Genomic DNA, 16,090 nt, shown 5'->3' on the forward strand with positions numbered 1-16,090 from the left:
AGCATCCATCTGAACATCAGTCAAAAAATCATCTTCGACAACAGGTGAAATTGAAGCTATGTCCGATCTCTTTGCAAAATGCCAAACATCATCCTTCAGACACGGTATAATTTCCATCCTAACCCAAAAATCTACCCCAAAAATTAGAAAATGACTTAGTGAAGGAATCACCAATACGTTAATCCAACATAACTTTCCCTTAAGGCTTATCGGAGTTTTCACATACCCAATACTGTCGCAAGACTGCCCGTTTGCCACAGTACAAGACGATTTACGAGGGGTTAATTTTAAACCTAAATTCAATAAAAAATTGTAACCCTCAGAACCTACCAGAGTTTGAGTTGCACCAGAATCTAATAACCCAATGATTGATCTACCCAAAACATCTACTTCCAAATAAGGGCGACAATCGTTATCAACATGAGAAATTATATAATCTAAAATAATTTTGTTTCGATTTACCGCTTCTGAATCAACAGAGGAAAATTTGCGGCAATCTATTTTCCCCTTCGGCCGTTTCCCGACCTATCAGACTTTCTACTACATTTAGAACAATTTCGAACTGTAACACCATTCTCACCACATCTATAGCAGAACAACTTCCTTGGCTCTGTACAGTCCTGTCGAACATGACCAATCTTCTGGCAATTCCAACAAGTTTTACTCTCTACTGCAGAGAAAGAAGGTTCCTCATAACTTCCCGATGTAGAAACAAATGCAAAATCAGCATCAACATAATTCTGTCTACGACGTGAAGGGGGTACATAAGTATCAGCTCGATACTTCTTGACTTCTAGTTTCAAACATTCATCCTCTAGCTCCTGCAAATTAGTAACAGACGAAAGTTGAGTTGAATAAAATGGGGACAAATTTCGAACGATTATATTCAACTGGATATCCTCGGCCACATCACCATAACGTCGAAACATACCTCTCATACATGAAACATATTCAATTATACCCTCGGAAGAATCCTGAGTCCGCGACAAAATATCTTTGAATAACCTTGCCTTGTAATCCGGCGGCTGATAATGCTTAAGCAACAAGTCCGTTAAATCTTTCCAACTAGAGAATCGACCTCGATTTGACCTATACCATAAAAGTGCTTTACCGTCAAAAAGATCTATTGCTGACTCAAATAAACGAGATTCAGCAACACCACGAGCAACTCTCAATTCCTCTACTCTCTCCAAAAAGTTATTCACACTCATACCCTTTGAATCTCCAGAAAACTTGAGATTCCATTTCTGAATATCGCATTTCTTGAAATATTGAGTTCTTTCAGGGGTAGATGAAATTTTATTAGTTCTTGGAATTTCAAAATCTAAGTGATCAGATGAGGAATCAGACGATTGTTCATCAGCTGATAGCAAGAGGCCGGCAAGTTCAGCATGAAGTGCCTCTGACTTAGTGGGAACAGCTTCAACAGAATCCAAAAGCAAAAGTATCTCCGATAGTGTTTGTCTTTTTGTTTTATCTTTCTCGCCATCTAACTTATCTTCCGGAATTCTATCCAATCTTCGGACCAAGTGTAAAGAACGTGATCTGATATTATCTCTACTAACCTTACCAATCGCCAGACTTTTACGAAGTTCCTCTAATTTTATATTCACGGTCGTTAATTCATTAGAAACATCGAAATTATAATCCGGGTATTTGAACGATTGATTCATAGTTTCAAGTTTCAAAGTACTTCTCAAACATGATCGTAATGTTTCAACCGTAGCTGTCTCAGAGAACGATAAACCTCGTACACACAATTCATGTTGAAGTTCATCCTTTAGTAGGTGGTTAATATTCATTTTAATATCGGACATATGAGATGAGGCCAATTACTCCCAGCAAAATAAGAAATACTAAAATATATCCTAAAGAGAATGTAGCGTCTGAAGGAGCTACGAATTATTAATTACTCCGAAATGAAATGAAAGCTAAAAAAAAAATTTTACTCGAATATTCAGCTGAACCTGACGATAGGAAGGATAGAAATTCTAATGCCAAAAAGCACCTAAATCAAACAATATCCAGAAAAATCTTTAAAAAAAATTTTCACTAAAATACACGGTCAGATCAAACCAGATCGAGCAGGGCCCCACGTTGGGCGCCAATTTAAATATCACCAGTTATTTTTTTTATTAGGGAGAGGTCAGCACCAGCTAGCTCTTTTTGTATAATGGACGCCACGTGATTTAAATAGAAATGTTATCACTCTCACAATTAGATATTAGGCATAAGAAATCACGAAACAAAAGTTATAAATATCTGGTGTATTTAATTTGAATGAATCCGGTATCGATATAATTTTTCTGGTAGGCCCTGTACACTGAAGTGCGCACGCCAGCGTTTAGTTCACAAACAAATCTACAATTAGATATCAAATGCAACAAGATAATAATTCGCTGATAGTTAGATATGCATACAATAAAAAAAAATATTGACAGTTTTTCTTATGTTATTCGAACTGATGCTTTCGTAAGAAATTTATAAATGGAGTGATCTGACCTTTCTGCGGCTCAATAAGCTCAAGATTTGGTACTGAGTTCTTCGTTCGGGAACAGCTGAATCGATCCACAAAAGGATAGTAAATGATGGCTTCCACCAATTTCCTCACTACTATGAACCTCGATAACTTCAGGTCGACGAATTAGGAACAGGTACTGTATTAGTTTATAGCCGGTGAATACAATAAGTCGATGAAGATGTAATACAGCACAGAAAGGAAAAACCCTCTGAAAAAGTTATTCATCTAGATAGAACGATTTCGTCATAAATTTTCATCACTTACGTGGTGTTGTGCGGGCTTATTGATAAGAAGATTTTGTGTTGCCAAATCCAATAAAGAAATTATTCTACTTCGAAGAGACAGGTACAAGTATGAATAATTAATAATAATGCAACCAATTCTCAGAGTATACATCCGCTCAGCGTATCCAATAATCGATTAAAATAAACTCGATAACCAACAATCGGAGAAATTCTCTGAGAACCAATCTTCAACTGAAAATATGTTAGATTTTTAAACATATGCCGCAACAATGAATATTCACAGAGACGTCTGTATCATCGACACATTTTCCATTGAAGGAAACTTATAACGATAAACAGTTTCCTTCGGAATTAATTGTCGAAAGAAGGAAACTGACTCAAGCAAAGCGACCTGCGATAAGACCAAGACCGAACAATGAGAACAACTGAAAATTTACACAGAAACACTAAAACATAAAATAGCCGCGCTAGGTAATAGATTAAGAAGATACCACAAACGAACCCAAAGGTATAAAGATAACAACCTTTTCTCCAACAATCAACGGCAGTTCTTCAGAAAGCTAGAGGAAGGAAAGGGCGAGAAAACGACAAACCCACCACACCCAGAAGACATGCGACAGTACTGGGAAAAAATTTGGACAAATAGAGGCGAACACAGGACAACGGCGGCTTGGATAGAGCGTGAAAAGAGAGAGCATGACAACGTGCGAGATATGCCCGAGATAAATATAACCGAAGAAGATGTGAAAGAAACGATTAAAAGGACAAAGAACTGGACAGCACCGGGCATAGATAACATACACAATTACTGGTGGAAATCTTTCACACACACACACCAAGCACTAGCTCGACTAATAGGAAAGGCTTTAGAAGATCCACGAACCATCCCGGAATATTTCACGCAGGGAACCACACTCATGCTCCCAAAGAAGGGTGATCTGACGCAGGCTAAAAACTACAGACCAATAACCTGTCTACCGTCAGCATACAAAATAATCACCTCAACGATAGGCCATAAGATACGAATCCACCTGAAGCAAAACAACATCATGGCATGGGAGCAAAATGGGTGCAAAGAAAAAGGACGTGGAAGTAAGGAACTCCTGGTGATCGACAAGATGCTCACCAGACAGGCAAAAAAGAGACTGAAGAACATCTCGATGGCCTGGATCGATTACCAGAAGGCATATGATTCGGTACCACACTCCTGGCTGGTTGAGATCTTGGAGATATACAAGGTGAACAGACTGGCAATAAATCTAATCAAAAGCCTAATGTCAACATGGCGCACAACATTGTCTATTAAAACACGAGCTACGACCTATAGGACGGAAGAAATCCAAATTAGGAATGGCATATTCCAGGGCGATGGATTGAGCCCGCTACTGTTTTGCCTCGCTTTGAACCCCCTCAGCAACATGCTAAATAGTTCAGCGTACGGTTACACAATCAACGAGCAAACCAATATAACCCATCTTTTTTATATGGATGATCTGAAGCTGTTTGCTAGAGGGAAGAAACAACTGGAAGGAGAACTCGGACTCGTAAGAGGTTTCAGCGAAGATATTGGGATGTCATTTGGCCTAGAAAAGTGCGCCACGGTGGAAGTGAAGAGAGGAAAGCTGATGGAAACAGAAAACATTAAAATGGCGGATGGAAGAGAAATAGCAAACTTGGGGACAGAGAACACATACAAATATCTAGGGATACAACAGACGTACGAAATAAAACAAAAAAAAAACAAAATTGCTGCAGAAACAGAACTCATCGGACGAGTCAAGAAAATAATCGACTCACAACTGTCAGCAAAAAACAAAATCATAGCCATCAACACCTGGGCCATACCAACCTTTTCTTATACGTCTGGGATCCTTGATTGGTCCAAAACAGATCTGGAAAGGCTGGACAGAAGAATACGAACAACATTCACACAGAACGGCATGCTACACCCAAACTCGCCAACAGAAAGGCTTTACTTACCTCGAAAAGAAGGAGGACGCGGGCTAAGCAGCTTGCAGCACATCTGTCTGAAAGAGAAAAGAAAAATTAGAGAGTATTTCAGGGAGAACGACTTACCTGTACATCAATGGATATCGGCCCAATACACTGAAACAGACAACGGGCAGGACGCAGGAGAAGACCCATCTGAAATATTAAGACAGAGCTGGAAAACAAAAGCCTTACACGGAAGATTCTACACAAGTTTACACCAACCAGATGTAGATATAAATAACTCAAATACCTACCTGGTACAAGGCTATCTATTTCCCCAAACAGAGGGAACAATCTTGGCCATCCAAGACCAGGTCGTCCCAACCAGAACGTATGTAAAGCATATTTTACAACAACAAGTGGAAACCACTAAATGCCGGATGTGCAACGCTGCCGAAGAAACTATCCAGCACCTGTCCTCAGGATGTTCCACACTAGCAGGTACGAAATATCTCAGCAGACACGATAATATGGGTAAAGTCGTTCATCAAGTACTATGCCTCCAAAAACAACTAGTCCAACACTTCACACCACACCACATATATAAACCACAAACTATAGTAGAGAACGAACAACACAAAATCTACTGGGATCTGGCAGTCACAACAGACAGAGGTGTGGAACACAATAGACCGGACATGGTGGTATGGGATAACAAAAAGAAGACCGTCATTATTATTGACTTTGCTGTGCCGCAAGATTACAACCTAGCGAAAAGCTATGCAGAAAAAATATCCAAATATGAGGCACTGGCACAGCAAATGAAGGACATGTGGAGGCTTAACACAGTGACTATAATGCCTCTAATAAAAAGTGTAAATGGCCTCGTACATCGAAAGACCACCCAACATCTACATGAACTGGATCTACCGCAGAACACCATCACTTGGATGCAGAAAGCAGTAATCCTGGGAACCGTCAACATAGTGCGAAAAATTATATATCCCCATTAGCCCACGGAGGTACTCTTGGCGCGTGCGCCCGGGTATCACGGAAACCACGATGAAGTGTGGAGAGAAAAAAAAAAAAAAATATATATATATATATATATATATATATATATATATATATATATATATATATATATATATATATATATATATATAGCCACACTGCCGGGCTTTCGCCAAGGCAAATGCCGCCGCTAAGGACCTTGAAGAAACTTCCTAAATGTCCTCGCCGTGCCTAACAAGACCTGCTTCTGTGAACTTGATATTACATTGCGGTCCAAGCACAGTCTCTTGGTGGTCTCAGGCAAATGCTTCTCCACCAAACCGTTCACAGAGATCACTATTGGGAGAACGTTCACCGATTTCAGTTCGTGAATCTCACGCAGTTGGTAGGCCAGGTCGGAATATTTCGCGATCTTCTCAGAATAAACTCGGGCCAAATTTTCATCAGCAGGGACCGCAAAATCCAGCAGCAGACATGTTTCCTTTTGCTTGTCGAAGAGAGTAACGTCCGGCCTATTATGCGCCACTCCTCTGTCAGTCACGAGAGTCGTGTCCCAGTATAGTTTGTAGCGCTGGTTCTCCAATAGCGCTCTTGGCTGATATAGATGTTGTTCAGTCGCTGTCTTGAGCAATCCGAGTTTTAGTGCGATCTGTTGATGGTATATCTTCCCCATTGCGTCATGCCTGTCAAGGTAGTCTCGGGGAGCCAGAATCGGACATGATGAGGTAATGTGCTGAATGGACTCCGCAGCTTGTGAACACTTTCGGCATCTATCGGATGGAATGTCCTGCTTGGCGATATGCTTCATGTACATCCTAGTTGGTACCACCTGATCTTGTATCGCCAAGAGTCTTACCTCCGTTTCAGGAAAAAGGTACCCCGCACGCAGGTAAGTAAGAGACTCGATCTTATCTATCTCTTTACTTTTCAGATGACCTGGATATCTGCCATGCAGGGCCTTGGCGCTCCACTCTTCCATGCGACTTTCCATAGTACGCCTCGGAGCCTGATAATCCGGATCAGATAGCCTCAGCACGGATATTCTGTTGTCAGCTTCACGGACAGCTCTGAACACAGGTGAGTTGTTCTTCATAAAGTGCTCTCTCAAGTCATTCACGCACTTTGCGTGCAAGTCTTCCAAGTTCATCAACCCTCTTCCACCCTGGTTTCTTGGGAGATAAAGTCGCATAACTGAAGAGTGGGGTGGTGCACTCCATACTTTGTCAAAAGGGATCGCACCCTCCCATCCAGATCGCGGAGCTCAGTCGCGGACCAGCTGATGACACCGAATGAGTAGGCCACGCTCGGGATCGCCCAGATGTTGACGGCCGTGAAGAGAGATTTAGAATTCAACTTGGCTCTAAGAAGTAAACGAACCCTAGTCATGAGCTTCTCTCGAAAAGATTCTTTCATCTCTGGTGTTTTCACTTCAAGTGCTTGTTTTATCCCTAAATATCTGTACGGGATATCTTTTTCCAGGTCAGGTATCGTTATGTTATTCATCAATGTGGCTCCCTCTGCCCTATCTTGAATTTTTCCTCTTCGGACATCCAGCACTGCACATTTATCAAGTCCCATCTCCATCCCTATGGACTCACTGAAAGCTGCCACTATTTCCAACATCCTTCTCAATTGTTCGGAGTTTGCTCCATACAGTTTCAGGTCATCCATAAAAAGGCGGTGGGTGATCGCAACTTGTCTGGTCTTACTGATAACATACCCATACTTGGTGTTTTTGAGTATGAGACTGAGAGGGTTAAGCGCCAGGCAAAACCATATAGGGCTCAGTGTATCGCCCTGAAATATCCCACGATTTATTTTTATTTGCTCAGATCTTATGGCAGAATTCCCCGATCGCATAGAGAGCGCGGTCCTCCAGGTTTTCATGAGGTGTTTCAACAGCTCTATTACTTTTTGAGATATTCCGTGCATCTCAAGTACTTTCAGCAGCCATGTGTGGGGGACAGAATCAAATGCCTTCTTGTAGTCCACCCAGGCAACGGAAATGCTCCTCAGCTTCTTTCGCGCCTGCTTGGTGATAATGTTGTCTATCACAAGAAGCTCCTTGCAGCCCTTAGTTTTCATTCGGCACCCGCCCTGCTCCTCAGCCATCATGTTATGCTCTTTGAGGTGTTTGTTGATGTATTTCGCGAGCACTCCTGTAAGTATTTTGTATACTGATGGCAAACACGTTATCGGTCTGTAGTCCCCAGGCCCTTCACTATTTTTACTTTTTGGGATAAGGTATGTGATCCCCATGGTGAAGAATTCCGGTACCGTGGAAGGGTTGTTCAATGCTTCCTGAAGAAGTGCTGCCAGCTTCTCATGCACACTCGTGAAGTACTTCCACCAATAATTGTGAAGTTTATCGGGTCCCGGAGACGCCCAGTTACCACAGTGCCGCAGCACGTCGCTCACATCCGATCGCTGTACCCCAACGTCGTCCATCACCCCGCCGGGTATTCTCGACTGCGCCTCCCCTATCCAGTTTGCCCCCTCATCATACACACTTTCCCTAGACCACACATTAGACCAAAAACTGTGCGCAGCCTCTGGTTTCAACTGACCATCGCCCACCCTTTCTCCTTCCTCCAAGTCTCGAAAGAACTGCTTTTGATTTTTGATGAATAAGTTATTATTTCTGTGGCGCTTGACTCTTTCGTTGTATCTCCTGATTCGGTTACCTAACGCTTTAATTTTCTGTTTCAGTTGGTCAGAAACAACAGCTACTTTCTCCCTGAAGGAAGGGTCCCTTCGCCTGATCCGAGCTTCAGATGCCACCTTCCTAACAGCTCTAAGGACTTTAGCGCTTGGTGTTACAGAGTTGAGGTAAGTATGAATCACCCCAATTTTTTTTCTCAAGCCAGTGATATTTTTTTCCAGACGCAGCCGCCAGGGAGGTAAATTGGTTGTTCTGAGGGTATCTTGATATTGCTCGATCCGCTGCCCGAGTAATTCGCAGACCGTTGCGGCGCCCGCATAAACCGTGCCCACCAGCTCCTTCAGTGATCCTACCCTCGCTACGCGCTCCAGCAGGCCCGAATTAACCCTTTGTACCCCATCATGAACCACCTTAGAGAACTTCAGCCGCGGAATCTTAGGTCTGTCCTCCGCTGCCAAACCTGCAAACCTCATCAGATTGCTTGCCAAACAGGCCTCAACCGCAACCTCCTCCTGCTCTCTGACGAAAAGGCCACTCCTTCGAATTCCCGTACTCGACCTTCTCCCAACTGTTTCTGATGGGTCCGTGGTTTCCTGCACCGTGGTACCAGGAAAACAACTAGCCTTAATGTAATCTAATTAGGCTCGGGAGAGTTTTTGATTATTCAGGATCCATCTTACCCTGTTGGAGAGTAGTTGTGCGTACGTTGGTCGGTCTGGAAAGATGTCGTTCCAAATTCGGACGAGCAAGTTTCTATATGTGGTATTCAGAGTGTCAGCAAGGTCCATTGCTATAAAGTGTGCACGCATAACCATGCAATTATCATTCCTTGTCCAGCGCGTTCGCCTATCCCGTTGCTGCCTTCTTTCAGCGGAGTGAACAGTTTGTACACTCAAGCTGCCAGGGCTCTCTCCTTGCGGAGAAGCGGGATTTGGCCTTGCGGTGCCATCTCGGAGGGGTGCGCCGCTTGCTCCACACGTACCTCCACCAGACCGGTCATCTGGACGGTTCCGAAGGGAGTCGGTCTGAGCCTCCCTACCGCCCTGTGTTTTACTTCGTGTTACAGGAGCTAACAAAATCGAATCCCTCCCAAGGGTGCTAACCTGGGTAAGGTATGGTGACTGAGGTACGCGGGGGCGTCACTCCCCGAAGGCCGAAAGGCCCCCCCTGCGTGTATATATATATTTTTTTTTTTTTTTTTTTTTTTTTTTTTTTTTTTTTTTTTTTTTTTTTTTTTTTTTTTAATATCACCTTTCAGGGTTGGACTCTTAAGTGCCGGGCAAAACATTGCCAAGGCAAATCAGAGGGACGTCAGGAACTTTCTCACCAATCTTGTATTAGCAAGGATTACTTCCTTTTGGGCAGTGCTGATCACCTCCTTGTCTAATTCCAGTCTCTGTGTGTTCTCAACCAGATGTTTCTCAACCAAACCATTGGTTGACATGACCAAAGGTAGTATTGCTGTTGATTGTAAGCTATGGATGGTCTTCAGTTCGAAAGCCAGATCGTGGTATTTCGTAAGTTTTTCGATGAAGGCTTTGCTGAGGTTGTCATCGGCTGGGATAGCGACGTCTATAATCACTACTGTTTTTCCTTTCTTATCATGAAGTAGGATGTCCGGTCTGTTATGCTTGACTGACCGGTCCGTCGTGATAAATGTATCCCAATATAGTTTGTAGCTTTCATTCTCAAGAATGCTACTTGGCCGGTACTCAAACGGTCTCACTGTTTTATTCAAAAGGCCATATTTTTTGGCGATAGCCTGGTGGTAAACTTTCGCCATCTCGTTATGCCGTTGAGTGTAGTCGGTAGGTGCTAGCACACTGCAGGAAGACGTCACATGTTGGATATATATATATATATATATATATATATATATATATATATATATATATATATATATATATATATATATATATATATATATATATATATATATATATATATATATATATATATATATTCAGGTTTTCCTGAAATAGTATAACAAGGTTATATTTGTATTGAATAGATTAAAATCAGTTAAAAGAATTTATTCATTTTCCATTAACTACATTATAATATGTATCAATGAAACCTTTATCTTCGTCATCAGGATCTGCAGATAATTGAAACGGAAATTATCGTTGGCTACTGGCATTCCTGGAATAAATATATTTTTATGATTTTTCAGAAACAGAAAGTTTCATATTTTGTCAATTTAGGGTCATGAAAGTTCTTCTGTGAAGAATTGGAGTAATTATCGCAAAATTGGAGGAGAAATAATTAATATGTACTTTTCAGAAAACTAATTCAGCAGCAGTAAATACGGGGTCTTTATGAAAGATTGTTGCATAGCATTTGGCTTCGAATGATGCTCCTTACTAGAGGGTTTTGAACTGAATAACATCATAGAATTTCGAAATTGACGCCAACTGATGTAAAAATTATTTATAAAGCACCTGTCAGTACTAGATGATACTACATTGGTGGTATGGAATATTTATAGTACTGAAAAGATACACTTTACTGAAATATATTTTCTTCAACTTGTCAAATTCCTGATCGGTGTGATTTTTGCTATTAGAACAAATAGATGGTAACAGAAGATTATATAGTGCACTTCTCTAACTTTGAACACATTCAGTATATCGGAGGCAGTTTTTTTTTTGTAAATATGCCCGGACAGAGCGATCGGAGGTTTGAGTTGCGCACAATTGTGATTTTTTTATGACTACTCTTAAGTTACACATACGCACCCAAATATTAAGTTTTTATTTAATATTCTTTTGTTCGATCTTTCAACAAACGTTGTGACCCACAGAACGACAAACTAATGAATATCCTCGTTAATCTTCGCTGCTACTTTCATTAATCAGTTTTATTCAACTTTTTATTTGACAGAAAATAATTATCAAGAACCTCGTGACATTGAATCGGATTCCCTCGTTTTCGAATTAGTCGATGTTTGTTGAATATCTTTTCAACGACAAGAAATAAGACTTTGATATTTGGTACATACTTAAGTGTAACTTAATAAAACATTCAGAAATGGACTTAAAAAATCGAGAGGATAACCACTATGTGAAAAATGTACATTGATTTCGGAAATCAAGGTGATTTCGACGATGATTTCGGGATTTCGAATGATGATTTCGGGATTTCGGATGATGATTTCGGTCTTCAAAAGTACATCGATTTCGAAAGTGGCTACCCACTCGGAAAAAATCAAAAAAATTTCGATAATGTATCAAATTACAGTATCATATTCCTTCACTTAAGAAAGCGCCATTTAAAAATACTAATTCAACATGTGCTAGTATATTTACAACAAAAAAACTGCCCTTTTTCACAGAATTTGTTTGAAGTTAGACTCTCACACTCTATAAAGTGAAGTCATTATTTACAAAACAATAAAAGCCCTAAAAAAAATCACATCACGAGAACAATTTTAGTGCAGATTCTATTTCGAAAGCAACTCGCACAGCAAGTAGTCGTGAGAAGAAACACAAAATTCATTCTATTCTGAGGGTGAACTGAAGGAAAGCAAAAAATCTCAGGATATGAAAAAATTATAAAACTCACTTTTTATTCCGTCCACCATCTGAAGTCATCCAACCATATCCGTATGGGTAACACTGAATTATTTCGGCATCTGTCGCTTCTTCATATTTTGTCCTTACACCAAAAGCTACTGCAAAATATTCAAAGTATGAAGTATGATACCAACTTCAATCAAATGATATAATTTGCATAAATAGGTAAACAAATAACAAAAATTAAAAATACGAGTAGAAATACGTGAAACATGGAATTCATTAGCTCCCAATCACATGTTAAAATAGATATTATAAAAAGAATAAAGATTAATTCGAAAATTCCATTGAATAGATTCAACCTCTCGTTCAACCTAGTTGTGGAAAGGTAAGACCTAGGGTGAAACAGTTGAATTGTGATGAAAAATAATAAAAATGAACATATACGAATATTTCGGTGACATTATGGCACAAATGGATAGATTTAATAACACGTGCAAGTAGATGGAAAACGTTAAAGTGGAAATAAGTTACTTACCAAGAATCAAGTGGTAATCAAACTGCAATTTATTTCGTTCCATATCAATACACACGTTAGTCTCACACAAACACACAAAACGATCGAGACAACGCGCAAACGACAAAATCAAAATGGCACCAATGAATGCTTCCTTGTTCGGCTTGCGCTTCTTCGAATGAAACCCAAATCTCACGTACTGCCGTTTCTCGTTTCTGCACTAAGCAGGTGGCTAGAGTGGCTAGTGATCAGCGTTGCCGGGTCCAGAAATTTTATTCCCCAGTATACGGTATCCAGAGTAGAGTAAATCTTTACTATGTTGAATTACCTAGATTCTTGATTTTGATTTTTATCAAGCCTTGAGAAGAACGGATAGAGATATAGAGAATATCGACTTCTGAAAGTAGTTAAGTTCATTTGTATCCAAGGAATGAAATTATTTATTTTAAGTCAGTTCCTAAGACAATATTATTTATTAGGTACTTATAATGATTGAATGCCGGTTATACAGTTACAGATAAAAGCTGAATCCAACGTTGAACCCAATTCAACTGACAGCCTGACAATGTTAAAATAGAACTGAACTGTCCAAAATTACAATGGATTCAACTTTGAACTCGGTTTGAACCTGAATGTAAAACCGTGGCTTAGAGTAATTGAAGATGAGTGTAATATATGAAATAGAACAGATTTCTGGACATCGGAAAATAAATCTCAGGAAAATTTCTCCAACCTGGCACCGCTGCTGAATCTATCGGGGGGGGACTGGGAATGCCGCGTCGACGCACACTTGTCTAGTCGAGAGAAGAGCGCGTTATTTGAAAGTTAATTAGGATACGACGAAAATTCAAAGATGAATTTAATATGTATACATAAAGGGGTAGTAGGTGAATGTAATTGAGTATGTATCTCCGAAGTAATTCAAGGGATAAAATGAAATATAAATTAATGCTACTCTATGCAATATAGTTTCAATAGAAAATCTACAGACGAAATTATAAATTGTTGAAGAAACAAGGTATAGACTATAACGTCAAATATATTCATACAGATAGATATTTTGTTGTTGTTATTTGCTCTTTCGACGTACTATAATGACTACCCAGTGCGAAAAGAATAATAGCATATTCACACATTAAAAATACAGTAACCTTAGACAAGAGGGATGCTAACGACAAAACATTAAATAAAAAGTCAGTAGAATATTTCACGGATATAACATATAACCTTAAATATTCCGCACAAAAATCCGGAGATGTGTTGAAATATTCCTGCAGTATTTCTTATATATTTATTTAAATATATGAATTCTTATATGAAAACGTTTCAGTTAAATCAAAATATCATTTCATGAAATATTAACAATTTATTTGGGCTTCCACTTCATCTTTCAGAAATATTGCAAAGAAATATTCTGGAGCGTTTCTGAAATATTTATTGTAGTATTACTTGAAACGTTAATGAAATGTTCAGTTGCATTATAGGTACTTTGGAAGACAAAATATTTCATACATATAAGCGATCTTCATACGAATTATTGGCCAGCCAATCTTTCAAAGAGCATTCAGTAAGATTTCGGGAATGAAAATTGATATAATTTTTACACTTTCAGCTTTTCATCGAAAATCTTCCACTGGAATATTACTTTAAGGTTTTTTTCAATAAATTATGTAGACGAATTAGAAATATTTAGTTTATATTCCTGCAAATATTTTTTGAAAAATTTAAGACATATTTCTCACAAATATTCTGATTCCTATGGATATTTATTTTTCTGAAATATTGCAAAAGCTGTCATAAAAATTTCGTAGAATATTTCATGAAATATTAATGAATCTTATGAAGTCATATTTCATGAAACATTTATTACATATCATGGAAATATTCTGCCAATCTTGCGAAAACTTTCTTGCCGTAAATATTCTCGAAATCTTTCATAAATATTTCAATGAAATCTTTCTTGAGAATATTTTGAAATTTTTCACTGCAATATTCCATGCTGTGTGGAGAATACTGAAGTGAATAAGAATATAATAGGAATAGAAAATAGCGAAATAGCTTGAGTTTGATTTAAGTCTAGATCTAGAAAAAAATAACCAGCCAACGAGACGAGTTTGTCTAAGCGAAAGGAAGAATGCATTTTGAGGATATAGGTTGTCACCTTAGAGCATAAAAAAACTATGTGTTTTTCTTCTTCGTTTAATTATAAAGAAAAAATTGCAATATAATATTAGAGAGAAAAATTTAATTTTTATTTGTAGTTGCGCAAAAATATCGATTTCTTATACCTTTTCGATAGTTCGAATTTTATATCGATAAATCGATATATCGAAACATTAAATATCGCCCGAAAATATCGATATATCGAACAAAAAATATCGATATTTTTTCAATAACCCTAGTTCCAGAACAAACTGTATCTCTCACAAAAACTCACCAGTCTGTCGAGATCATCCTGGAGCGCCAAGCAATCTCGAGCATCCCTAATAGGCGCAAACATCTTCAAATCGTCAGCAAATAACAAAAATCTGCATATTCGGAAACAAATAATAATTTTACACTCGAATATCATGAAGAGGAAATGCATAAACAGGAGTAGGCACTTCAGGAAATTGACATACAAAAACTCAGGAATTAGCAGTAAAACAGCAGCACACATATACAAGACAAACTTTTAGAGTATTGTCACCCAATATATCTCTCGGCGAATAAAACTACCATAAAGATTCTCCAAACAGCAGAAACCACCTCCTTGAGAGCCATAACTAAAATGAGCCACCCGAGAAACCCACTTCATAATCCCCCCAACAATCTCCTCTACGAAATAACAGGCATTACACCTATAAACATTCGTATGGGGGAGCTCTCCAAGAAATTTGGACAGCAAATCCATAATAGAGAAATTTTGGAAGAGATTTGTGTGAACCGAGACCAGAACAAGACCAAGCAGAAAATTACCACTTCAAACCATATGGGAAGAAATACAGAAATTTTGATATGCATATTATTAGCATAGTTTTTTTTTTGCAAAATTTTGTAAAGTCCATTTCTTGATTGACAACTCACCATAGATATCGAAAAAAATTTTGTTAATACAGGCTAAAGGACTTCGGTCGATGGCTATTTCCCAGAATTAAGTACAGTGTTATTATTATTATAATAATTTCATTAATACAGATGATGAACAGTAGGGGGCCTAAGTTAGAACCTTGGGGTACGCCAGATGTTGAAATAAAAAGTTCATTCTTGACGTTTCCTATCTTAACGTAGTAACTTCTACCCCTTAAATAGGAGTCAAACCACCGCAACAACAATCCCCTACCACAACACTGTCTAGTTTTAGTTCATAAAGAAGAAGATCAAAATTAATCCTGTCAAATTCCTCACTAAAATCGGTGTAGATGGCATCAACCGGAACTCTATTATCAATGTCTTCCTGAACGCATTCAAAGAAGCGAATCAGATTCGTTTCAATAGATCTTCCCCCGAAAAATCCGTGTTGTTCAGATATTATTCGTGACTTTACGTGATGAAACAAGTGGGGATAAAGTAGTGACTCGAATATTTTTTCGAAAACTCAAAGCTTACTAATTGGACGATAATGCTCCACAAGGTTTTTATTTCCCGCTTTGAAGATTGGTACTATACAGGCTCTTTTCCAGATGTCGGGCAATATGTCAGTAA

General features: G+C 38.9%; 2 protein-coding genes across 3 annotated transcripts; both read right to left on the reverse strand.

The window, feature by feature from the left end:
* Window positions 1–497: 497 nt before the first annotated feature.
* On the reverse strand, window positions 498–1,797 carry LOC123321560. 2 transcript variants are annotated; one of them, XM_044909224.1, is made up of 2 exons: window positions 721–1,797; window positions 498–675 (listed from the first exon to the last, which is right to left on the reverse strand). In XM_044909224.1, the coding sequence occupies exons 1-2, from the start codon at window positions 1,671–1,673 to the stop codon at window positions 498–500; spliced, it is 1,131 nt and encodes a 376-aa protein (XP_044765159.1). In that variant the 5' UTR covers window positions 1,674–1,797. The 2 variants fall into 2 exon arrangements, with proteins under 2 accessions (XP_044765159.1, XP_044765160.1); XM_044909225.1 differs by having other exon boundaries at window positions 498–671; window positions 717–1,797.
* A 5,061-nt stretch (window positions 1,798–6,858) lies between these two features.
* LOC123322393 lies at window positions 6,859–10,157 on the reverse strand. Its single transcript, XM_044910338.1, has 3 exons — window positions 9,702–10,157; window positions 9,055–9,477; window positions 6,859–8,997 (listed from the first exon to the last, which is right to left on the reverse strand). Exons 1-3 carry the CDS (start codon window positions 10,155–10,157, stop codon window positions 6,859–6,861), a joined length of 3,018 nt encoding a protein of 1,005 aa, XP_044766273.1.
* Between the last annotated feature and the right edge of the window lie 5,933 nt (window positions 10,158–16,090).

The sequence above is a fragment of the Coccinella septempunctata genome, chromosome X (assembly GCF_907165205.1).
Source record: "Coccinella septempunctata chromosome X, icCocSept1.1, whole genome shotgun sequence".
NCBI lineage: Eukaryota > Metazoa > Arthropoda > Insecta > Coleoptera > Coccinellidae > Coccinella > Coccinella septempunctata.